Source organism: Aricia agestis, chromosome 21 (assembly GCF_905147365.1).
Source record: "Aricia agestis chromosome 21, ilAriAges1.1, whole genome shotgun sequence".
Classification (NCBI taxonomy): domain Eukaryota; kingdom Metazoa; phylum Arthropoda; class Insecta; order Lepidoptera; family Lycaenidae; genus Aricia; species Aricia agestis.
In genome coordinates, this window is record NC_056426.1 from 2182725 (window position 1) to 2209612 (window position 26888).

The 26888-nt window shown below is 38.0% G+C and overlaps 1 protein-coding gene across 1 annotated transcript in view; it reads left to right on the top strand.

Moving 5' to 3' along the window:
• The first annotated feature begins 467 nt into the window (after positions 1 to 467).
• The window catches only part of LOC121737788 (neuropeptide F receptor), a 103727-nt gene continuing 77306 nt past the window's right edge, over positions 468 to 26888 (top strand). Inside the window, exon 1 of the mRNA XM_042129486.1 lies at positions 468 to 639. Within this exon, the coding sequence (XP_041985420.1) occupies positions 619 to 639 (21 nt within the window). The 5' untranslated portion in view covers positions 468 to 618. The remainder of the gene's footprint in view (positions 640 to 26888) is intronic.

The window sequence follows — 26888 nt, forward strand, 5'->3', positions numbered from 1 at the left end:
AATTTAAAAATAGAAGGCTATTTTATAGGGCCCCAAATTCTTAAATCAAACATAATAAAAAGTATTCGTCAGTCGTATAATTCAATTGTGTATCTCGATGTCGAGATAAACTCGGCTTATCGCTCAGTCTCGTCGCTATCGGGAACCGGGCAACACGCTCCCGTCTGGAACGAACTTTGAGTTTCGAACGACGAGAGAATATCGAACAAATTCAAAAATTCAATTCGATGGACGAATAATTCGAGAACGTTTTATTTTTATTTGAAAATCGTATTTTGTTTTATTTTCATTTCATTTTTATTTGTTGTTTTTTATTTTAAATTCGAACTTTTTGGACAATAAAATCGTATCGTATTCTGTACTTTTTGAACAATAAAACCGTATCGTATTTTGAACTTTATTATTTCTTTTATACGTATTTTCGAGTAAAATTATTTTTTTTGTTTATTTTCGAGGACAACAATAAAAAAATCGCTTTATTTTCGAATGTAAAGTGTAAGTGTGTGCAGTGTGTCCAAGATAGGTGAAACCGAGGTCGATGATGATGAGGGATGTGGAGGGACCAATCTAAACTGGACGTTATGTTACTTCTATGTGAAGAGGATTTTAACCATCCTAATGCCTTTTTATGATGACATGGTAAGTTTTTCCCATAATATTATTGTAGAGATTTTCTTTTATTATCAAAATGAATAAATGAATAGCATTTAAATATTTTTTATGTAAATCATGACACAAATATCTGATATTTCGTGTCGTAAGGAAAAAAAATGTAACTCAAAGTGAAAATTCCTCACATGTAGGAGCGGGATTTTCTTGTGACGTGACAAAAATATTTTCTGCCAAAACCTCTACAAATAAGCAGTATATTATCATAGTATTATTGTACACAAAATGTCTGCACACCAACTAATTTTAAATATACAGAATGTATTTATTGATAATACTTTAGGGTGTGTATGGGTCTCCTATGTAGAGTTTGCTGTGAAAGTAGCAGCGCTGAAAGAAAAAAAATGTGATTTGTAAGGGCAAGCGCCCCAGCGCGATTAATTTTCTCATGCAAAAGTTAAAAAAGCCGCTCTTTCAGCGCTGCTACTTTTACAGTGAACTCTTAAATATAAGGAACACATACACACACTAAATTATTATCACTATGTTTTGTTGCACCTTGTATAACAGGTTTGATAATATTAGCTGTATAAATCCGTCTGTATGGATGTGGATCTTGAAACCAATAATGAGCTTAACTTTTATTGTAAAAGTTAAAATTATTAAAAAAAATGTTTTTTTTTGTACGTTCCTAACGTTAACTTTGTTATACCGTGACTACGGTTATTTCAAAGTGACTGAAACGTCGTAAAAACGTGATAAAATATGAAAAAGATGTTATGGTATATTGGTATATTTGAGTTGGGCAACAATTTCGTTGAAATAATAAATTATTTTGAATATTTACTTATTTTTTCAGATTTTTAGTTTCTTTTGTTTCGCCATAAAAATGTTTAATTATCAATAATAATTTATCATCAAGCATATAGTTCTACGATGATGGACATGTAATTACTATATTTTATTATTTGTAATAAGTAATAATTAAATATGTCTATTAAAATTTGATTTATGTGTGTAATTGTACGATTTTATTACGCGTAGCGTTTTGGACCATCCCTAATAATTTTTTGTACTATTACCAAATTTTTTAATTGTAACGGCGATCGACGACGTAGGTTTTTAGGTCAATTATTAATATTAAATAACGACTGATATTATATTTTAGTTACTATTACTACGTAAATAATTTCTAGGTCTTCTTTTTATCAACTGAATTTTTTACACGTTTTTTTCACAATTTTCCTTCGAAAAACTCTACTGGGTTCTAGCAATAAAATTTTCACGCATTTCCCTCTATCTTATTATAGTAATATTGTTGAAAAGCTAAACGTTCAGAACTAAAAGATTATCATACAGATGGCGAACGCAAATGCGGCTTATAGTGATGCGCTGTACAGATATCGACAGATAAAAGATATCTTATCTTTAAAAGATGTCTTGTGAAGAAAAGAAAGTAGACAACATTAAGGTGGAGATAATTATGTGAATGAAGACATCGAGTAATGAGATTTTATCAAGATACTAGATGATGCACGCAACTCTGTTGCGCCAAAATTCGTTTATCGCGTGGGAACCGTACATTTTTTCGGGATAGAAAGCATCGTATGTTCTTTCTCGTGATTCAAAGTATCTCCATGCCAAATTTCAGCAAAATCGGTTCAGCGGTTCGAGCGTGAAGAGGTAACAGACAGACAGACAGACACACTTTCGCATTTATAATATTAGTATAGATTATCTTGTCTTGTGAAGGTAAAGAAAAATAATTATTGTATGGTAAGAAGGACTTTTGTGCAAAGCTGTAGGTCTACTACGAAACCGTTTTGAGACTCAAACAATCGGACGAGAATGCCGCGTCCTGCTCTAACAACGTCATTTCACGTTTGTAAGAGTAGGACGCAACATTCTCGTACGATTGTTTGAATCTCAAAACCGTTTCATGGTACGGGCCCTGCATCGAGGCGGTAGCGGTCATTGACCCACTGTCAAAAAGTTGACGTCTTTTTTTCATAGCTTCCTTCGCAACTAAGTGTCTAAACACACTAGGCAGAAGTTACGCGGCGTAAATTATGCATGATTAGTGATTACGCCCGCAATGTCAAACGCATACAATATACGGACGGAACGCGACGTAAGTGTGTAATCGTTAATATAAAATACATTGCGGCCCGAAGGGCCTAGTGTATTTAGATACTTACCGCCGTACTCAGAGCCATTTAATTACGATTAAACTTTTTTTTTTTATGAAATAAGGGGGCAAACGAGCAAACGGGTCACCTGATGGAAAGCAACTTCCGTCGCCCATGGACACTCGCAGCATCAGAAGAGCTGCAAGTGCGTTGCCGACCTTTTAAGAGGGAATAGGGTAATAGGGGAGGGTAGGGAAGGGAAGGGAAGGGAATAGTTGAGGGTAGGGAAGGGAATAGGGTAGGGGTTACGGGATTGGGCCTCCGGTAAACTCACTCAATCGGCGAAACACAGCGCAAGCGCTGTTTCACGCCGGTTTTCTGTGAGAACGTGGTATTTATCCGGTCGAGCCGGCCCATTCGTGCCGAAGCATGGCTCTCCCACCTTCAATTTAATGAAGAGTTTGACAGATAATGTATGGGGCTTATGTCAAAATTTTGAATTAATTACAATTAAGTAATTAATATTCCACTCTGAGTGCGGCAGTTAGACTGACATTGTCACGTTACTAGTCGAAAGATTTCGTATTTTGTATACTCGGTTCAAATGTTTCTATTAAACTCATAAAGTGTTAAAGACTATTATAATTATACTACTTATCGAGGGGTATTAATGTTATGATAAATATAAAATGGGTTTACAGCAACAACAAAATTAAGTAAGCAATTTGCACATCGCTCCTAGACTAGTAAGGTCAATGCCCTCTTGTGCCTTGTCTCCTCATTTTGACTATATTGGTAAACAATCTACATAATTCTGTAGAAATTGACGCTAAATAAATGGCTTATCGATAGCAATAACTAACATAACACTGTCTATTCAATCTGTCAAACTGTCCAGCCGCTTAATATTTCATCGATATCGTCCCGTCCCTATTGTCCACAATATCGGTAGAGTACGGAACCCGTATACTCTCGGTAAATTGTACGTCGTATACGTTCAATTCATTCCGATCCAAATGTGTACATAGTATGGCAAGCTACATAAGTGAATGTCACTATTTTAACTTGAAGCTATTAAGTATTTTGAGTATCATCCCACAAAAAATACGTGTTGAGGAATAATATATAATAATATCTATGGACGCTTCACACCACGTCAGTCTGGCCCCGTGGTAAGTACCTGAAGGACTTGTGTTACAGGTACTCAGACAACGGAAATATATTTAATACTTTTATACTATACATTATATATATATTTAATTTTTTTATGAAAGAAGGGGGCAAACGAGCAAACGGGTCACCTGATGGAAAGCAACTTCCGTCGCCCATGGACACTCACAGCATCAGAAGAGCTGCAGGTGCGTTGCCGGCCTTTTAAGAGGGAATAGGGTAATAGTGGAGGGTAAGGATGGGAAGGGAAGGGAGGCGCAAGCGCTGTTTCACGCCAGTTTTCTGTGAGAACGTGGTATTTCTCCGGTCGAGCCGGCCCATTCGTGCCGAAGCATGGCTCTCCCCCGTATTAAGATTTTGTTTATTATATGATACACATATTTAACCCATCGATCGTGGAATAACGAGACACAATAGCTTATCTATTGTTATAGCGGCTGGATGCGGCCGCTTAGGGCTTCATGAATTAATACACATCCATGAATTTTGAAAACTTTTTGTTCCGTCGGCGGGATTCGAACTCGCGACCCCCGGCTTGAGCTACCAACTGAGCCGCAGAGGTCGTCCATGCAGTCATGTTCTTTAGATTAAATAAGCTATTCAATAACATAAGAGTAGGTCAAGTGCTTGTAACCTTAGCTCTTATCAATAAGGGCGCGCCAAGGAAAAACCCTTTCCTTATGTTATGATTTCGGTTAGGTTAGCAATCAGTCATTGGTTGGTTTCCGATTGAAAAGGTTGATAATATAATATCAAATATAATATTATTATGCAAATCGTACGTGGGAGTTTGTGGCCTAGTGGGTAGACCTTCGATTAAGAGTGTAGCTAAACAAGCGTAATTTGTGACTCGTGAGCCGCAGAATTTCTGCCGCGTAAATATCTTTTCATACAAATCATGACTCACAAAATTACGCTCGTCTGAATCAAACAGGACTTTTGTATGAAACTGAATGCAGCAGAATTTCTGCCAGCCGAAATTCTGCGACTCACAACTCACAAATTACGTTCGTTTGGCTTCACCCTAACACTCGAGACGGTGCAGGTTCTATCCCAGGTGATAACAGCTGATATGTATTGTACAGTATGTACAATGTCTGGGCCAGTGAATTAAACACAGAAATAACGTATAACTGGACACTAGTACTCTGGTGACGGCTGGTGTAGAAGTGATCATCCGACCGAAGTCGAGCGACCACTCCCACGCCAACTACCCAAGTACCTAAGCGGCCATCTTGATTTATTCTTATATACTACATGTATTAAGAGTTACATTGTCCTACAAATAGAACAATCCATATTTTAGGACCATCGAATCAAAGTATGAAATTCTTTCTATCTCTGTTAGCTACCACTTTCAAGATTTTTCGCAGATAAAAAAGTTGTTTGTCTTATCAAAATAAAGCTAATAACAAAAAATTTGCTTGTTATATATATAGTAATAAAAAAAATGTTCTAGGGCTCCCTGACTATAAAGAATGTAAGCTCTGCAGTCAGCAACCTGAGCTGATAGTAAAGTTAAGAAGAGGCTCTGAATTGTATGGTTTTAAGAAGCATCTTTATCATAATATACTAGGCCTGAATCCTTATGATGATTTGCGGTAGGTTCTATCATACCTGCAACTTCGCCTTAAGCGAGGAGTGGAGCACCATGGGGTTTTACTGGGTGGAGACTAGAGTGGAGTCCCACATACCCCGGCCGATATCCCCAATCGCCGGGTATGCGTAAAGCATTTCTCCATGAAAAAAGGCGATGATGATGATTTTTCCCTATCACCAGGTTCACCTGACATATAAACTGTTATCATGGTGATATTTAATGAAAAACTCTTGTTTATGGTCAGCATAAACCCATAAACATTATCATTGCTGGTGTAGTAAACGTGTAAAAGTATTGCTACGAAATATTAATATTACCTGTTCAATATTCCTCAACCTGACGCAGACGACAGACTATCCGTGACGCACTTTTTAGTCCGTGGAAATAGAACGTATGCAATCTATATATATAAAACTCAAAGGTGACTGACTGACTGGTTGACATAGTGGTCTATCAACGCACAGCCCAAACCACTGGACGGATCGGGCTGAAATTTGGCACGCAGGTAGATGTTATGACGTAAGCATCCTCCAAGAAAGGATTTTGATACATTCTAACCCCAAGGGGTTCAAATAGGGGATGAAAGTTTGTATATATAATAACACTTCTTAACGCGAGCGAAGCCGCGGGCAAAAGCTCGTTGTAATATTTCTATTTCCACGGACTAAAAAGTGCGTCACGGATAGACTGTCGTCTGCGCTGCCCCTGAATAACATACGTGTGGCACTTGGGGACCGCCGCCGTGCATAGCATTTTAATTAACTTATGTAATTAAAATTCGCATACCGTACGTCTAGTCGCACGCACACTAACACCGCGCTGAAGTTTGGCAAAGTTTATTTACGGACCCCCAAAAAAATAGTTTGTCCTCAAATGATCTGTCATTTATAAAAACAATTTATGTACCTATCGGCTATCGCTCGCGGAGCCGCTACAAGGCCTTTGCTGATCAGTGATCCCATTTGAGAACGGTTGTTCCAAGATTATTTATTTTATTTTATTTATTTATTTAATTCAGGCATTTTGACCCATATTATATACCTTATAGACTAACATACATACAATTATACTAAAACTAACACTAACACTAAACACGTATTGTCTGCGACGTGGAGCGCGACGTGTTCGGAAGTCGTCCCCGGAACCTCCTGTATTATTATGCCCATTAAACATACAGGATTCAGAGTGTTGGAAACAAAATAACAAATGTGATTCAACTGTTTATTATACAACAATACAGTTAAATGCTGAACCTAAAATGTAGCGTGGTGACGTTTCCGCCTAGGTCTATTGCGTTGCTGACACATCAGACAGCATGCCCCTTAGAGTCATTTAGTGGTGTATACAACTTTGTGAGGCTGAAAAAAAAACAAAAGTTAAGTAGGGTAAATGACTAGTACATTGGACAGTAACAGTCACTGGACAGAGTATAAACACAAAATATTTATTAAGATTGTTTTAAAAACTGCCTGTTTTTAAAGTGATAGAACGCCTGATTTTTAAGAAAAAAGGTAGTTTTTAAAGCGACCTTATTAAATATAGTGTTTTTGCGCTCTGTCCAATGACTAGTACTGTCCAATCACTAGTCAATAGTCATGTTCATTGTTCACCCTACCATAATATGGTACCATTTTCAATTAATCACGAAAAGTACTAAGTGATACTTTAGGGTGTATATGAGTCCCTCGAGTAAACTCAATATAAGGAACACAATAATCATACAAACCCTAAAGTATTATTAGTTAGTTTTGTAACACCTTGTATTCTTACAAACTCCATTAAAAGTTTTAGGGTCAATTCGGACCGCGACACGTAGATGCATTTCTGAATTTGTGCTGAATTATTGACAGATTTCAATTGCGTGAGGCGTCTTGCAAATCTGTCAAATCCATACAAATTTGGAAATGCAAGACAAATTTTCACGTAGGAGAGCCATGCTTCGGCACGAATGGGCCGGCTCGACCGGAGAAATACCACGTTACAGAAAACCGGCGTGAAACAGCGTTTGCGCTGTGTTTCGCCGAGTGAGTGAGTTTACCGAAGGCCCTATCCCCTACCCTATTCCCTTCCCTACGTCGTTCATGGGCGACGGAAGTTGCTTTCCATCAGGTGACCCGTTTCTTCGTTTGCCCCCTTATTTCATAAAAAAAATGCTTCTACGCGTTGCGTTGCGGTCTGATCCCTTAGTGATTAACCGTGAAAAAGCAACAGATAGACATACAATCATAGTTCATAATATTAGTATGGAGCACTCACTTTATTAAAAGGACCCATACCAGCGTCCACCGTGCCTGCGGCTAGCACAAGCCCCAAAATGACAGACAGAATTCTTCTAAGCTGCATCTTGATGTGACAGAAATGGAATGATACTTGCTGCTAACTTCCTGCCGTATTTATAATATGACACATTTTACTGTCTCGTTATGATACAATTAAAATATAATAAACTGAAATATGATATGAAGCAAAAATAACTTTTATTTTTAAAACGGCCGAATTTAATCGTTTTTGGTTTAGAATTCACAAAAGGAAAATGTGTGTTTTAAAAACAATAGCCTCACGGATTCGTAGTTAGGGTTCCTCATCGCCGATCACTAGAGTAAGTCTTTTTTTTTTTTTTTTTTTTTTTTTTTTATTTGCTTTGTCATGTTAATTAAATACAAAGTAAAGTTAAATTGTTGCTCTCAATAATGATTAATAATTGAAACAAACATATTATTATTTACCAGGGCGAGCGAAGCGAGCCCTAGTATATCCCACTACCTGTACATTTTGTGGTACACTTTACGGAAAAACTATCACGTCTATTGATTTGTGCTTTAACATAGTAATTTTTATTTATATGTAGATGTATTATCATCGGTCAGTCAAGGTTTGTTTACTATTAAAAAAAAAACTCCATTAAAGATTATTACCACGCAGAAAAACGACGTGAGCCCTCACAAAGGTCTTGCAAATACATTGCTGCCTACTGCACACTTCCACTCCTGCACATCTCACTTTCACACTCCTTCCACTCAGGTAGCCGCTGATCACCCGCCTCAGGTTTCCCAGACACCTAATTTCAGCTAACCGAACCTTTACAGCTTACCAAGCATTGTCGAAGGCCCCCTCTGTGTCATACCACAACAGAAATTTTCTCCTTCTCTCTGATGTGGTAACCTTCTTCGGTGCACCTTTGGGGCATAAAGGCATATTGTTTGGGTTTTATTTTGGACAACTTGTAGAATCTGAGTCGGACGACCATCATATCGCGGTGATCATCTCAGTCCACTCACCTCCAGCCTCCAGCCTCAAACCAGCATCAGATCAGTCATCGCAGAGGTTTACACAGGACCAAAAAGTCAGGAATATGGATGTCTTAAGTCGTCATAGACGTAAGAACGACCAGCAGACGTTTTGTAAGACATCAAATGGTAAAGTCCTTTTTCTTCCAAACATTCGTTAAATTATGTACATTGCTCATATTTTTATTTTATACTTTACGGTTATTGTAGGAATCAGTCTTTTTCAGTTTTCAGGATATATAATCATATTCTGTTTCGATTTTTGTAATCCATATGCGGGTTTTCTTACAAACAAGGATGTTTGGGCATTGGGCAATACTTGCTACAAAATAAACTAATCGTGACCGATAAGCAGCGAGATCTGTTACAAATAAATGAGAACGTATTTAGATATTTTCTTCTTTCGCAAAGACTCCTAAGAAGTGCTTAAAACTGTCACGACAGCATTTGTTACAGTTTCACGCCTGCAAGCAGCTATCAGACAGTCAATAATTATTCGTGGAAGTTGTCCTGCAGGTCCTAATGGGACCCAATTCAGTATTTAATTAGGAATACGATTGCTAGCTACTAAAAGATGTGCTGTTATAGTGTGTTGTGTGAATATTGTATTGTATTGTAACTTGAGAAGTTTTTAACATAGTTTTGATCCTGATTACATTGAACTGTATTACGATGTAGATAGAAGTCGACGATTAAAGCACCGTCATATAAGAAAAGCCTATGATGCTCTCGGAGGACTTTTTAAAGCAATTTCCTGCCATTATCATTCATTTTATTAGAACACAATATGATATTGATTATTGTGACACTAACTCTGATGTCAATGAGGGTTATGATTAACATAATTAACTGCAATGATTATAAGTACTAATAAAATGATAGAGCCAGTCTCCAGAGTGTATTTTTTTGAACCTAGAGCTGTTTTGATTGCAAGAATGTCATTTATATCATCAAATAATGAATGTATTAAAACAAAAATACTTATTATTTTTATTTTACCTATAGTAGATAATGATTGGAATACACGACAATGCCTATAATTATAAAGTTTGTGTATAAGTATAGTGTACAATATTTTTTAATCACCGAAAAGTAAAGTAATAGGTGTTTACCAATATTCGTATCCCAAAAAATTTCCCCGAATAATATTGCAATGAGATATTATATGTGCATTTTATTGCAGTCGAAACACAAAATTTCCCGAATAATCATGCAATAGACAATAATGATTAGAGCTTGGCCTACTCCAGAACGATAAGTTGCGTTTTGCTTTATTTAAAAAAAAACCTTCGGTGGTAATTAAATATTGTTAAGATAGCAAGATAGGCAAAAAATTAGCTTTCATTTAAGATATAAAAAGTCTGTGATGCTTTTTTTTGACGGAGTTATTAACAAAAATCAGTTTTTCGGCTCTCCTGAACATTTTCATTTTTACGATTGTCCGATTATTCGGTGGGGGCGTCGACTCAGGTATTTTTGATTGATTATTTTGTGTTATAAAAGTTGGTAAATCGTGTTATGCCAAGGATAATTCAAAAACAAAGACATGATGAATACTGACAATGAACTTTAATTTCTTAGTTTTAGTGATTGCTGAGAAAAATCGATATCGCTACAGCCAAATTATCAAGGCGTCGCCTTAAGAAACGGAATAACTCAGTGACTTGTTCGGTTTCATCTATATATATAAAAGAAAGTCGTGTTTGTTACAACACTTATAACTCGAGAACGGCTGGACCGATTGCCATGGTTTTTGATTTGTTGGATTTGTTTCCGTCCCGAATAGCAGAATACATATTAAAAACAATGAAAACTCGATAATTATGTGTAATGAATGTTAATCATTTCAATAGATGCTGATTTGTTTATTACATGTCAAACATTTGTTGTCCAATCCTGTCAAATAGTGTAACAACTATTTTTTTTTGGAGCCTGGTTGCTGAGACCTTTCAGCCACAACTTTATTTTTGTCTGAAGACATCATGTGTGCGTTCAGAAATTTATTTTTTGTAAAATGTCTACAAACTTCAGGTACTGTTATATTTGTTTGTTTTAGACATGAATTTTTGAAATTTAATTTTTAATTCCCGAAAATAATACCTAAGATTTATTCTACAGTAAAAACATAAAATCATCGGAAAGGAACGGAATTTAGGGAATAAAAACTCAGTTGGTAAAGATTAAGGGCCTGTTTCACCGCTTCCTGATAAGGCTATCCACCACTTAATTTGACAGATGGAGTATGGAAAATCTGTAAATAACCCTATCGGGCACTTATCAGGAAGCGGTGAAACAGGCCATAAGGAAAAAAATCTACAGGTTAACAAAAGTGTAAATGTCTTTTTATAGGTTGTCTATGATTTTTCTTGATAAGCTATTCATACGTAGTGGTTATATACTCTTTGAGCTATTGTCTATGTCTCGAAAGTTCAGGCACTGTTATTATAATTATTTGGTGGTTTTATGCTAGTGCACATTTTAATAACAATGCCGCGTCCTAGAAGATCTAATCTTTCCCAGCGACGCCGTAATGCAATTGGGCAACGGAATATCGCGAGTCAATTATCTGATGGAGAACGAGAAATTGCACGAGAACAGCGCCGCGTTAGTATGGAGCAAAGAAGGGCCTTAATTCGTGTTTCTCAAACACAAGAGCAAAGAGAGGCAGCCCGTGAAACGGCTAGGTTAGAAACGAGTATATAAAAATAAGTCGGGTTTTCCTTCCTGACGCTATAACTCCAGAACGCACGAACCGATTTCCACGGTTTTGCATTCGTTGGAAAGGTCTCGGGCTCCGTGAGGTTTATAGAAAAAAAATCAGAAAAAACTTCAAGAGAAAAGCAGGAAAACGGGGAAAATCATTTTATGGCAAAACAACGTTTGCCGGGACAGCTAGTTACTTTATATAAATTGATTTTGATTTTAATTCCATATAAGTCTGGAACCAATAGGCGGACGTGTTCCGTTTCATAACAGTTACGTCCGTTTTGCCATAGACAATGGAAAATTGGCAAACTCTCCATTTGCGAAAATACCTGACTTGTTCCCTTTCTTAAAAAACCGATTCAAATATAAAATAGGTAGTATGTATTATGTAAAAGGGTCTTCCATTTAACAAACCTGATTTTTACCTTAAATCGCAAATTATATTGTTATCTGCGACAAAAATTCATAATGACATTACGATGCGATTCACAAACATATACGATGCGATGCGAATTTACAGTTCTGTGCGGGAGCCCTTAACTTACTCAATATGAAGAACGTATACAGGCACCAATTATTATTATTCTACGCTAAATACTTAGTTATATATTTACTTTCATAAAAAATTTCTAGAAATAGAAACACACTCAAGGTCTTATACAAGAAACGTGTATTTTTAACCGACTTCCAAAAAGGAGGAGGTTTTATAGTATAGCTGTGGGTTTTTTGTATGTTCAACGATTACTCCACCGTTTGTGAACCGATTTTCAAAATTTTTGTTTTGTTATATTAGTATTTACTCCAATTTGGTCCCATTTTTAGAAAAGTGGTGATTTGATGATGGGATTCATGAGTAATCGAAGGAACTCCTCAAAATTTATATAGAAACATATAGCGATTTTGATTTTATAAGTAGTATCCTAAGCATATTATGCTACCAAAACGCAAGATTTTGCACCAAGGTATACTATGGTTCCGAAGATACTAAGAGAACTCCGGATTCCTTATAGATACAAGTTTGGGGGTTTAGGCGCTGTTTTAAGAACTGAAAGCATATGCTACTATGCAAATTATATTTATCATCATCATTACCACGTCAGGGTCACCAATGTCACAACTCACATGGTTGTATATTATGGATACAATATGCCCCCACAACACCATAATTATATCATCACGTTATGTCCTTATTTAATTTGTTTCAAAATAAATGCTTCAAGTTCTAAGCGACTTAAATGTACCACAAAATTGAACATAACAAATTCAACCTTAAGTCCTTAACTCCAGAGCGTAAGGCACACATTTGACATTACTTCTGAGATTCGAAAGAAAAAAGAAGTAAGTCTATTTACGCTTCACACCACGTCAGTCTGGCCCCGTGCTAAGTACCTGAAGGACTTGTGTTACGGGTACCAGACAACGGAAATATTATATTTAATACTCTTATATTATTAATTATTTTACATAATAATTAAGATTTTTATTATATTATCTTATACAAAAATTTTTGTTCCTTCGGCGGGATTCGAACCCGCAACCCCCGGCTTGCGCTACCGACGCGCCACCAACTGAGCCACAGACGTCAAGTTGCTTCCTTGTTACTAAATAGTTTTTTTTATGTTTTTTTTTTAATAAAATAAGGGGGCAAAAAGCAAACTACCATCGCCCATTAGAAGAGCTGCAGGTGCGTTGCCGGCCTTTTCAGAGGAATGCTCTCTTCTTGAAGGTTTGCAGGTCGTGTTGGTCCGGAAATACTGCTGGAGGAATATTGAAAACTTTTTGTTGTTTGGTTTCCGAATCAGGAAAACTGATGTAAGTATGTGGCCGCCTTAAGTAACGAAGATTATCATAACAGGGATATGAAAGATCTTGCCTGGCAACAAATTTGTAAAGAAATTAACACTGACTGGGAGACGTTAGAATATTATGCCACACAGAAATTCATGGAAGTTTTCTATTTATATTTTTAATTTCTGTACCCACTAATTGTTATTACAACTTTTAACATTTATTAGTTAATTACGGATTATAAAATATTAACATTGGTCAATCGTTATTATATTACCTCTACCATTATACATATTCTTTCGTTATAATATTGACACGTTACTTCTCCTGCCATTGAAACGAAATATTCACCAAAAAAATCTCTGTTACCACTTAACATGTTTCTTCTAAACGTGTGCACTCTACTGAAACTACTCGAAGACTAATGTAGGTATTCCGAACGGAAAAAATCTAATGTGTGTGGTGGTTGTACGGAATTTTTCAAGATACGGTTTCCGAATCAGGTAAACTGATAGGAATAAGCACAAGCTAGATATACCAATAACCAGGCTGAGCAAAGTAAGCAAATCTTTCAAAGGTCAATGTATACGCCTATACAATAAAATCTTCCAATTAATAAATTTAAAAAAGTTGTTAAAGATCGTTTGTGTGCTAAGGCTTATTATAAGGTAACAGATTTTCTCAATAATAGCACACCTTGGGAAAAATAAGGTGACTGACCATAGGTCGCTTCTATATAAATGTACCATATTATTACTTACTATAAGTACTTACATACTTAACGTAAATTAGTTTATACTATCTTTGTTATTTTCCACCTTTTTGGTAAAAGGTGGCCCCGTGCAAGTTTCTTACGCCGGTTCTTCTCGGCGGGGTAGTTCCCGAACCGGTGGTAGGCAACGTGTAGACACGACGTTCTGAAAGAGTTAACTTTGTTAACCTATTTGGAAATAAATATTTTTGATTTTCGATGTATGTGGCCGCCTTTAGAGTCTTGAAAAAGAAATAACATATACACGATTCAATTGTTTATTATACAACAATACAGTTGAATGTTGAACCTAAAATGCAGCGATATGAGTTCATTGCGTTACTGACCCAGCATGCCCTTGGAGTCTTTTAGTGGTTTTTGTGAAGCTGAAAAAAAAAACAAAAGTTAATTACCATGACAAGTACGGAACTAGACTTGAGACTAGACTAGAGTTTTTAATGAAGGATATCCTTATTTACTGTATTGTATTTTTTTTATAATAGATTTTTTAGGTTTCTCTCTAAATATAACATCTATAACTGGATCCGTCCATGCTTGAGTAAGCATGGACGCTCGTGCGCTGAAGGAAAACATCGTGAGGAAACCCGCACATGGTTAGTCCCAGAGACCCAGACGTATTGACCTGCGGGGCTAAAATGGTCGCTTTGAAGAATCATGATATGAATCATAATATGATTCATTGTTCTAAAATCGCAAAATACAACTCTGCTTGCAATTCATTTCTGTATTTTTGTACTGATTTGACATTTGTCAGTTTGACAGTTTTGACAATTCACTTGCTGAATTGTTTGAGAGGAATTGCTAAATGTGACCATTTTAGCCCTGCTGCTGAGCCTACTATGTCGCGAAAATTCCTTTTATTCTATTACTAGATGACGCCCGTAACTGCTTTTGCGCCAAAATTCGTTTATTACATTCGTACATTTTTTTAAGTTAGAATTTGGACGTCATTTTATTAACAGCGGCATTACATTCATGCCCCATGAAATCATCCTTGTAGCGTCCTTTATACGTGGGAGAGCCATGCTTCGGCACGATTGGGCCGGCTCGACCGGATAAATACCACGTTCTCACAGAAAACCGGCGTGAAACAGCGCTTGCGCGGTGTTTCGCCGAGTGAGTGAGTTTAGTGGAGGCCCAATCCCCTACCCTATTCCCTTCCCTACCCTCCCCAATTCCCTTCCCTTCCCATCCCTACCCTCCCCTATTACCCTATTCCCTCTTAAAAGGCTGGCAACACACCTGCAGCTCTTCTGATGCTGCGAGTGTCCATGGGTGACGGAAATTGCTTTCCATCAGGTTACCCGTTTGCTCGCGTGCCCCCTTATTTCATAAAAAAAAAACCGGAAAATCAAACAAAAGTTGCCCGCAACCCCGTCGCGCCCAAGTAATCGTACATAAACCACGATAAAAACCTGTGTACTTTCCCGTCAGCTAAAGTATCTACTATAGCTACAGGGTGTAACAAAACTAAGTGATAATTAGGGTATACGTATGAGTCCCCTGTATTGAGTTCACTGTGAAAGTGAGCGTTGAAAAAGTAACTTGTTTGTATGGGAAAATTCATGACACTCGGGCATTTGCCCATTATAAGTCCCAAAAAATATGCTCTTTCAGCGCTGCTACTTTCACAGTAATCTCAATGTAAGGAACACATACAAACCCTAAAGTATTATAGCTTAGTTTTGTTATACCTGGTCCTCATACTCCATTAAAATTGTTTTAGTGATTGAGCGTGAAGTGGTTACAGACAGACAGACAATAATAATAGTATAGTAGTATCACAGCGTAATAAAGAGGATAGATAATACTCACATTATTTAACCTATAACTATATACAGTTTGTTCAACGGGCTTGGTGGACACCATGCCTGCGGCTAGCACGAGCCCCAAGATGATAGACAGAATTAATCTTTTAAACTGCATCTTGATGTGACAGAAGTGGAATGATAATTTCTGCTGACTTCCTGTCGTATTTATACGACACTTTTTATTGTCTTGCTATGAATTATGATACAATTAATAAACTCAAATATTGTATTACTGCAAAACGACTTTCATTTCTTAAAACGGCCGAATAATAATGGTTTTGATTTCATAAAAGGAAAATGTGGATTCGTAGTTAGGTTTCCGCACGCGTCGTGACCGTTTTCATTAGAGCCATGTTTAGCTTTTTTTTTTATTGATTCACTAAACTAGATAATACACATTTACAACTTATTTCTAAATACAAGTTAGTAAGTATCATAACGTAGTGTACATCCTTCTTGAAGTGAATACTACATGCAAAATAAATCTAAGTTACAAAAATGGTGCTAAATTCTACCTAATCTTTGCTTACAATTTTATATAAATTATCTTTGAATAATGAGACAGAAGTACCAAAAATATCGATTTCACCGCAGGTCTTATTGCATAAGGCACACATTCGGTATAACGGGGAGTTTTGTCCATAATTTGTGTGGTGTACAGGTATGTCAAAGGTTTTTCTATTTCGAGTACGGCTGCCCGGTCGAGGAACTAATAAATTGATCTTATTTCGAAGTGGGGTGCTGTCTAAATTCCCGTTAATTAATTTATGCAGAAAAACAATATCGGAGATGCGACGTCTATGCTCCAGTGAAACTAAATTGAAGTGTGCTAATTTAGCTTCATAAGAAATTAAATTTTGATAAAGGTTTAGAGAGTAACATAAATACTTTGTCCACACTGTGCCTTTTTTTGTTCATCAAGGGCATGCGTTATAGCGCAGTCAACATCGCCCGTGAGGCATGCCCACGACGCGACGCTATGACACTTTTCTTTTCAACGCGGGTGGATTTTGACGCATTCAATTATTGAAAATGCCAAACGAAAGTTGAATAAAAAGATGATGACGACAATTAAAGATGAAATTGCATAGTGTGGACATCGCTATTCACTGTGACCACAACGCGTTGTGACTTGTGAGCTATTTTTCCGCTCATTGAGCGTTTTCAGTCATTGAGCGTAACGTAACACAACATATTTTATACAGGCTATAGCTGCAGCCACAGACATATATCAAGATTCTATTTCTGTGGCTGCAGAATTAGGCTTAGGCCAAACCTACGCGACCACGCGACTGCGAAGCGGGAGCGTCAAGTTGCGTCAAGTTGTCAAATGTGTGTTTTGAATGAAAACCATAAAGTTAATATACCTAGCGGAATAGAGAAACAAAGGCCTGAGCAAGAAAGATGTCACTATCAGTAACACTGCGTGATAAAAAGAGACGTGTGATACATGACAGCAGCACTCTTTTTTTGCACGTGCCGCACGTTGACAATTTAATCTCATAGAAATCATGTTCAATCATGCTTGTGTAAGTGTATACGTACACATATTTTTACACACAGATGAAACCAATTACGGTTTCGTTTGACAGCTCGAGATTGTTGCTCTATTCCGCTAGGTATATTAACTTTATGATCAAAACACACATTTGACAATTTGACGCAACTTGACGCTCCCGCTTCGCAGTCGCTTGGTCGCGTAGGTTTGAACAAAGCGTAAGCTTTCCGATCTTAGGTTAGGTTTCATTTTCTTCTATTATTGGTCTAGCGATCCAGGCTGCCGCTGCTTTGTAGTAGCGTAAAGCAAATTAAACCTAGCCTAGGTCATAAAGTGGCACTCGGGGTGGGGATACCGCCGCCCATTGCACCGAGTCCCAGAGAGAGCATCACGCGCATGGTGCTCTTGCACATCGCGGCCTCCTTGTGGGCTTTTCTAGGCCACCCCGTGGGACGACGCGGATTACCGTTGGTAGAGCTGTGGTTGGTTGATCGTGCCCGCAACTATGCTTAAACGGGGAGGAGCACCATGGGGTTTTAGTGGGTAGTTCCTCGGAGAGTCCCATATATCCCGGCCGATGCTCCAATCCGCCGGGGATGCACAAAGCATTTCACGATTTTAAAAAAAAGACGTGTTGCACTCCGGGAGTGCCGGCAGAAGTGAAAACTTGATTATTAACGTTGTGCATTATTTTTTTCAATACATTTTTTATGAAAATCGATTTTTAAAAATCGTTTTTTTTAATTAATCGAAACCCTTACAATCGATTAAAAAATATCGACAATCAATATAAAACAATCGGTTGTTCGATTAATCGATTTCGATGTTACAACACTACTCTCCAACCGTCTTATGGTTTTTCGATCAGCACGAGAATCTGACGCGAGTTTCACAGTCACCCATCCCACAAAAGTGCTCAACGCCGCTAAAGAAGTTTTCACTTCAAAATAGGTCATAAAGTGGCATTTTATCAGATTTTTTTTTCAGTCGCGTTGATCGGAATGGTAGGTACCTATAAATCACTGCAGCTTAAAAGGTACAGGTTGGAAGCCGGCTACATGAAGCGGCAGCAGACGACATGTCGTCTGCTGTGTGACCTTTAAGTGATATTTTACAGAATGACGGCGTAGCGTAGGGGTTAAGTCTTAGTGCCTTATCACACTGGCGATTAGCGAGCGTTTTGAAAGCGACGCGACTGCGCAGCGCTCACTACTATGTATTGTTCAACTTAGTGAATACTGCATTCATCAAAATCAATTCAGTCGTTTTTGAGATAGGGAATTTTAATTCTTAATTACTTGCGTAGAATTTTGAAATCGGTTTTATCTTTTTAAAATTATATTATTTACATGATAAATCGTAAGCTAGTACTTGAGGATATTGTAAATAAAACAAACATGTTTTTAATAAATTATTTTTATTACAATGTTCGTTTACGGTCTATGAAATATATAAATAAATTTAAAAATAAGTATAACAATTTTAATACAAGATTTTTTTATTATTTTCATAAATGACTCCAAAAATTATCGCCCTCGAATTGACACTGATTGGTAGACGCCTCCCTGAAAATAAAATGTTATTACTTATTACAAACATAATACTATAATGATATATAATAACATAATAATATACAGTGTGTAACAAAAATAAGTGATAATACTTTAGTGTGTGTACGTGTTCCTTGTACACGACGCGCAGCGCAGACGTGTGCGTTACTGCATAATATAATTATTGCATACGTTCTATTTCCACGGACTAAAAAGTGCGTCACGGATAGTCTGTCGTCTGCGCTGCACCTGACGAGGGCCGCCTTTTAAGTTCTGTCGTTTGTAAACTTCCCGCGATCATTGAAAAAACAAACATATGGGATTTTAATCTCCTTGTATTCGGATTTCAAAAACAAAAGAAATTATTCAGATTGGTCGAATAGTCTTATTGTATCGTCTATTCAAAGGTGACAAGTCGGTTGTAAAAATGGAAATGTTAAAGGAAAATTTCCGTGCGATAATTTTTTACAACTAACGAAGTTGATTTTGAGGAGATCACTTCAGTATTTAGTGATGCTCCTGCATCACTAAATACGTTCTCATTAGATATCTGAAGGTATCTAATGAGAAATCACCACTTTTACTCCAAGTTTTTCGTGCAAGATTTTTTGGACAGTGGTCCCTGAAATGCCCATGGATGCCTCTATTTTGCGATATATCACATGACGGTCTTCGAGGATTAGCTGCTGCACGGCTTCAATATTCTCTTGCGTTACGACGGTTTTTGGACGACCATCACGTGGCTGGTCACTGAGGCTAGGGTGTCCACTTTAAACTTCTAAATACCAGCGTTCTATAATCCTTAGATATGGTCCTCCATATCGATACCTTGTTTGCTTAGCGACGACCAAAAACAGCCCGTGTTAGTTTTTGTCGCAAAACTCTGCAGCGATTCAACCAAGGAGAGTCAAAGCACGTTTATAATTTGCTCAATAGTGACGAGTTTTGGATACATGCTTATGATCCAAATTCTAAGCAGCAGTCTACTGTCTGGGTCTTCCCAGAATGAGCCAAAATCGACCAAAGTCATGGACTCACAGAGCACTTAAAAAAATATTCGCCTCCTCTGTGACAAAGGGTGGTCACATCGCCACTATAATTATACCCGAAGATTGCAAAACGGTTCCCGCTGACTAGTAAACCACAGCTTGTTTGCCACAAGTCATCACCGAATTTCGAAAAAAACGATTCAAGACGTCGTATGTTCCTGGCCATGAGAACGCATGTTCGCACATCGGCGGTCAAACAAAGATGTATTTGTGAACCCAAAAAGTTGAAATTTTAGAGCATCCGCCTTGCAGCCCTGGCTTGAGCCCTAAGGATTTTAATAAGTTCCACAAAATTAAACAAAGTCTTTGTGGTTAACCTGAAGAAGCTGTTTACGCGTAAAAATCGGCCATTTTGACTACCCAACTTCGGACTGAAATAAATGTTTTAAAAACTGGTTTGAACGCATGAGAAAGCATTTTAAATATCGCGAAGAATTCTTAAAAAAACAATAAATTGTAATAATATATTAGATTGCCTGTATTTATTCCAAACGACAAAACTTAAGAGGCAGCCCTCGTATGAGGCCCGCGACTCCGTTGCGCCAAAATTCGCTTATCAAGCGGAAATATTATTTTTTGAGACAAAAAGTATTCTATGTCTTTTCCTAGGACTCAAAGTATCCACATACCAAACAACAAAATCGGTTCAGCGGTTTTGGCGTGAAGAGGTAACAGACAGACAGCTGATATGGATAGACATTAGACAAGCTTATAACTCTTACAGCCATGTCACACGACGCGGTGCGGCGCGGCACCGGAGGTCATACCGCTGGACTGCCGGCCACACGGTGAGTGCGGCGTCGCAACGTTTTGCAGTACAGCGGGGCTAAAATGGTCGCTTTGAAGAATCATGATATGAATCATAATATGATTCATTTTTCTAAAATCGCAAAATGCAACTCTGCTTGCAATTAATTTCTGTATTTTTGTACTGATTTGACATTTGTCAGTTTGACAGTTTTGACAATTCATTTGCTGAATTGATTGAGAGGAATTGCTAAATGTGACCATTTTAGCCCCGCAGTAGCTCTACCATGAGTTTAAAGCTATAGTATTTATCAATACTCGATACCGACTACGTGAATATTTAGTATGGCGATTTTAGTTCCGCAAATAACAGCTAGAGGCGCTGTAAAATTTGCCATACTAAAAATTTGCGGTAGTCAGTATCGAGTATCGAAAAATACTATAGCTTTAAACTCATGGTAGAGCTGCTGTAGCAGCGACGGACTCGAGCTCCACCAATACATACATTCCCTCCCCGTCTGCGATTCCGGTGCGCGTGCGGTGCAGCGCCGGAGACCACCGGACGGCGCCGTGTGCCATACCATACATTTTTATATGTAGGAAACCGGAGCGGCACCGGTCAGGCGCCGCACCGCCGCTGCACCGCACTGTATGGCATGGCTCTTACCCCACCTTTCATCTTAATTTTAAGCTATTTCATAGCTTTTATGTCTGTGAGCTGTGACCGCGAAGCAAGAAATTCTGTAACGAAAAATACCTTATATTCGTCTAATGTCGTTTCAGTTCGACAGACTTCGGCTTTGTGAGCGTGCGACTAGACGTATGCGTGTAGACTAGTTATTATGCAATAGCTTAAGGCCTTTTTCACATGCATATACGGTTGCGGCACGGTCGCCGGCAGCTGTTCCCGAGTGCCAGACACATTTTTTTATTTTAATATTTTTTTACATTGGGAAGATTTTGAGCGAAAAATAAGGGCCAATTCACACCTGATCGGCAGCGGCCGGCAGCGGCGCGGAGAGGCGCGGCGAGGCCGGCAGAGGCGGCTCGCGTCGCCGCGGGCGGTCGCTTGTGGACGCTCGCGGCCGCTGGCGGCCGCGCGCTACCTTCAGAGCGCCGCACAGTGGATCGAAAATCGAGTTTCATAGACATAGGAACTTGAATTTCCAGATGTCATTTTTTTGGGCTGAAATATGTTTTCCTAGTTGTTATTACATAGTAAAATGTAAAAAGACTCATCTACGTGTAATAATAAGGGAGTAATAATTTTTTAAAGAAATTTTAGTATGGAGCCGACATTAAAATGAGCAAAATATCTCTGCAATCGCATGGTTGGCCGTTATATCCTCACACACTATTATAGTACTAATTATTACTCACATTTTGGCATATTTTGTATTACGGCACCATTTGTACTTCATTTTGGTTAATTAAAAACTGTCCATTGGTACTTTATTTTGGTTAATTAAAAACATAATTCAAATAGAAAGAAGAAAGAAATTATAATGGCGATATAATGTATCAACCCTCTCTTTTTCCAGTGTCCCCAGTAACAATTTAAAACTTCCAACTGAATTAAATTAAATTGTCTGCAACTACTTGACATATTCCATTGGTTTTTTGTTAAATGATCCGTGTTCTTTACTTTCATAAAAAAATTGTAACTCCCTTATTATTACACGTAGCTGCGTCTTTTTACATTTTATGATGTAATAACAACTAGGAGACTATATTTCAGCCCAAAAAAATGACATCTGGAAATTCAAGTTCTTATGTCTATGATACTCGATTTTCGATCCACTGTGCACCGCGCGTCCGTCGGCGGAAAGTGCTCGCGGCACCTCGCGACGCCTCGAGGCGCCCCGAGGCGCCTCGCGACGACGCGCGCGGTCGCGGGAAGCCGCGAGCACTTTCCGCCGACGGTCGCGCGGCGCCGCGCGACCGTGCGCGGCCGCCCGCGGCGCCTCGAGCACTTTTGAAGTTTTCAAGCGATACTAGTAGTTATAAGTATGTAAATAAAGTTTAAAATTATTTCACACTAAAAGTGCTCTTCGCGCCGCTGCCGGCCGCTGCCGATCCGGTGTGAATTGGGCCTTATACAATGTTTGAGAAGCAAGTTCAACTTATGCCACCATTTTGGTCAAAAACTACAATCTGCCTATCATTAATTCATTTTTTTTGCGTGAAATAAGTAACTACATTTAAAACAAATTAAAAAAACACTTTTTTGGAATCTGCGAGCTAACAAACCACTATATCATTATAACGTGGCTTTATAAATGTTTATAACGTTTAGTTTAGGGCTGCCGTGCTCACAAGCAAAATGTATGTAACGATATTTAAATAGCGGCGCTGTCATGCTGTCATTTGCATACCATTGCCTGGGATCTCGCGGTTTAGCCGCCAAACCGCGCGTTCGGGCGCACGCATAATATAATTCCAGCCTTAATAATGTTTTTACTCACTTTTTTAGGATTTGGCCCAGCCTGTGCAAATCCGGCAGCCATTATTATACCCAAGATGGCCGCTGACAGAATCTTTTTGAAGTCCATGTTAAAATTGCTAACGCCAGAAAGAGAATAATCTAGTACTACAAGACTTAGCAGTATTTATAATGGAAGATATAAGTGGATGAATTGGGTAACTAACAATTTAACACATTTCATTCAAAAACCCAATTTTAGTGTTTGAACATAAATTACCATAAATGTTTTTAAGTATAAATCCATAAAATACAATATAATCATAAACAATTATTATAGCGTTATAAAAAAAACAAACACATGCCTGAATTCAGTACAGTAGTCCAGCGTTTTTGATGACAAAATATACCTATTACTTCAATTGACTAGGCCGCAGGAGGTACTGAGTTTTTGTCAAACATATCAAACGAGGATTACCTTGAATGGCAAGTTTCTAGCGCACTTTACTGAAAAAATATCGCTGAATAAGTGACTCTGGTCTACCATCATGGTAGGCCACGCGAGTGCTCGTATAAAAAAGGCGCCTGTGTAGTGTGTAGTGTAGTGTTAAAAATGTTCGTTTATTGCAGAAATGGCTTTAGAGCATGACTTAAAAAAAATGCGGATTTTATGTGTAGCCAGATATAATATTAGTCAGATGGCTCTCTCCCACGTCAGACTGACGTGAGAGAGCCATGCTTCGGCACAAATGGGCCGGCTCGACCGGAGAAATACCACGTTCTTACAGAAAACCAGCGTGAAACAGCGCTTGCGCTGTGTTTCGCCGAGTGAGTGAGTACTGAGTTTACCGGAGGCCCAATCCCCTACCCTTCCCTTCCATCCATACCCTCCCCTATTACCCTATTCCCTCTTAAAAGGCCGGCAACGCACCTGCAGCTCTTCTGATGCCGAGAGTGTCCATGGGCGACGGAAGTTGCTTTCCATCAGGTGACACGTTTGCTCGTTTGCCCCCTTATTTCATTAAAAAAAAGATTATGAAGTAGGTATGTTACAAGGTTTGTTCAAGGGAAAAAGGAGGAATTACCCTAATGTTATAAAATATTAGTTATCCTTTTCATCCACTGACGCCTTCAATGATGTAATCAAATAAGGTAATGTTATAATGTCTTTTATAGTCTAATATTATGTTACGTAAACAACCGTTTTCAGGGGTCCTTCCCGTTTCATACCACTTATTTTTGATACCGCGGTATGAAACAGTGAAGTACTGTTTTTGAATTGCCTGTTTCATACCGGCGTCCGAAACAGCGAAGACCTTTTTTGAAATAGTCGATTCATACCGCAGCGCAGATTTTAGTACAGTCAAGCTCAAAATATCTATAAATAAATAACTAAACGTTTATTCTGCCACAATTAAATGTTACACATATGACTTAATACAGAACTGATATCAACAAGAACAGAATTTAAAAAATTAACCTATTTTACCTATTCTACACCTAATTGATACATAAGAACTATCAAAGGTAAACAAAAAAGAAAAAAAAAAACAAATTAAGCACAATTATAGCATGGCAGTGTAACACCCAAGTGTGCAGAAACGGAGACCACTCAGGTTAAGACGACCGAACAGTCGTCCCTGATCTTCCGTGGACCCCTAATTTTCGGGCAAAGGACAAGCAGACGGAAGCTGTATTATAACATATTAGAAGCTGTGCTATATCTGTATTATATTTCTATATTAATAAAGAAATTATAATTTTATAGCCGACTTAAGTCTTACGACCAAACTAAACTAGCACTGTTTTTAATTTTGGCACCTTAAATACAATATGGGTGTATTTAGGTTTTTTTTTATGAAATAAGGGGGCAAACGAGCAAACGGGTCACCTGATGGAAAGCAACTTCCGTCGCCCATGGACACTCGCAGCATCAGAAGAGCTGCAGGTGCGTTGCCGGCCTTTTAAGAGGGAATAGGGTAATACTGAAGGGTAGGGATGGGAAGGGAAGGGAATAGGGGTGGGTAGGAAAGGGAATAGTGTAGGGGATTGGGCCTCCGGTAAACTCACTCACTCGGCGAAACACAACGCAAGCGCTGTTTCACGCCGGTTTTCTGTGAGAACGTGGTATTTCTCCGGTTGAGCCGGCCCATTCGTGCCGAAGCATGGCTCTCCCACGTGTAAAGTGGTTTGGGCGTAAGATGTAACATACAGACAGACAAACAGACACACTTTCGCATTTACAATATTAGGATGATAGCTCCGTTACTAGGTATATTTATTCAAAACATAGACAGTAGTTTTGTTTGCATCTTTGAATACATAAATAGTATTTTTTAAATAACATTATTTATTGAATATCCCACTCACCACTGGAGCACATTACTTTTACAGGATAAAAATCCCATGTGTTGATCGAAAGCCTAAAACAGCTGCCACACTTTTACATATGAGTAACTAACGAAATACTTTGATGGTTAAAATGTATGTAGACAAAGTTGTATTATATATTACTAGCTGTCCCGGCAAACGTTTCTTTGCCATATAAAGTATTTAGTACATATTATAATACTAGATGTCCCGCGCGGCTTCGCCCGCGTAAATTAGGAATTTCACAGAAACCGTACATTTTCGAATAAAAATAGCTATAAATACTCCTTTCACGTGGTCTACTCTATATAAGTACCAAATATTGCTCCAGTAGTTCGTGAGATAAACCCTTTCTAATATTTTCCCCGTTTTTACCACATTTTCCTGAGTTTCTTCGGTCGTATTAGTCTTAGCGTGATAATATAATATAATATAGCCTATAGCCTTACTCGATAAATGAGATATCTAACACTGAAATAAGTTTTTAAATCGGACCTGTAGTTCCTGAGATTAGCGCATTCAAGCAAACATACTCTTCAGGTTTATAATATTAAGTATAGATTTTTCTAAATTATCGCTTGACAAACTCGAGCCTCGATCTAAAAGACTATGAAAAGGCTCATAATCATGGGACGATGCATGGTATAATATTATGGTAGTGATAATGATGATGATGAATGTAATATGCATAGTAGCATATGCTTTCCGTTCTTAAAACAACGCCGAAACTCCCAAACTTGTATCTATAAAGAATCAGGAGTTCTCTCAGCACCTTCCGAACCACGGTATACCAGGTATACCTCGGTGCAAAATCTTACTTGTTTGTAGCCATATGCTTAGAATACTTCTCACGAAAACGAAGTCACCACATGTTTCCCCATAAATTTTGAGGAGTTCCCTCGATTACTTATGGATCCTTCATCAGATCACCACTTTTGTGAATATAATACCAAATTGGGATGATACCCTATATACCAAAAGAACAATTTTGAAAATCGGTTAACAAACGGCGGAGTAATCGTTGAACATAAGAAAACGAACATAACACCTCCCCCATTTTGAAAGTCGGTTAAAATTGTAGCCTATGTGTTATTCTGATGTATAAGTTATATTATTGTAAAGTTTCATTAAAATCCGTTCAGTAGTTTTTGCGTGAAAGAGTAACAAACATCCATACATCCACACATCCACACATCCACACATCCATACATCTATACATCCATACATCCAAACAAACTTTCGCCTTTATAATATTAGTAGGATAGGAAGTAGGACTAGTAGGATTGAAGTGACTAAATAAGTATGTCACCATGGCAACGTCCATCGCTATCCCGTCGCACAAACAATGGCCGCCGTCAGTCTCGAGTTGTAATAATTTAC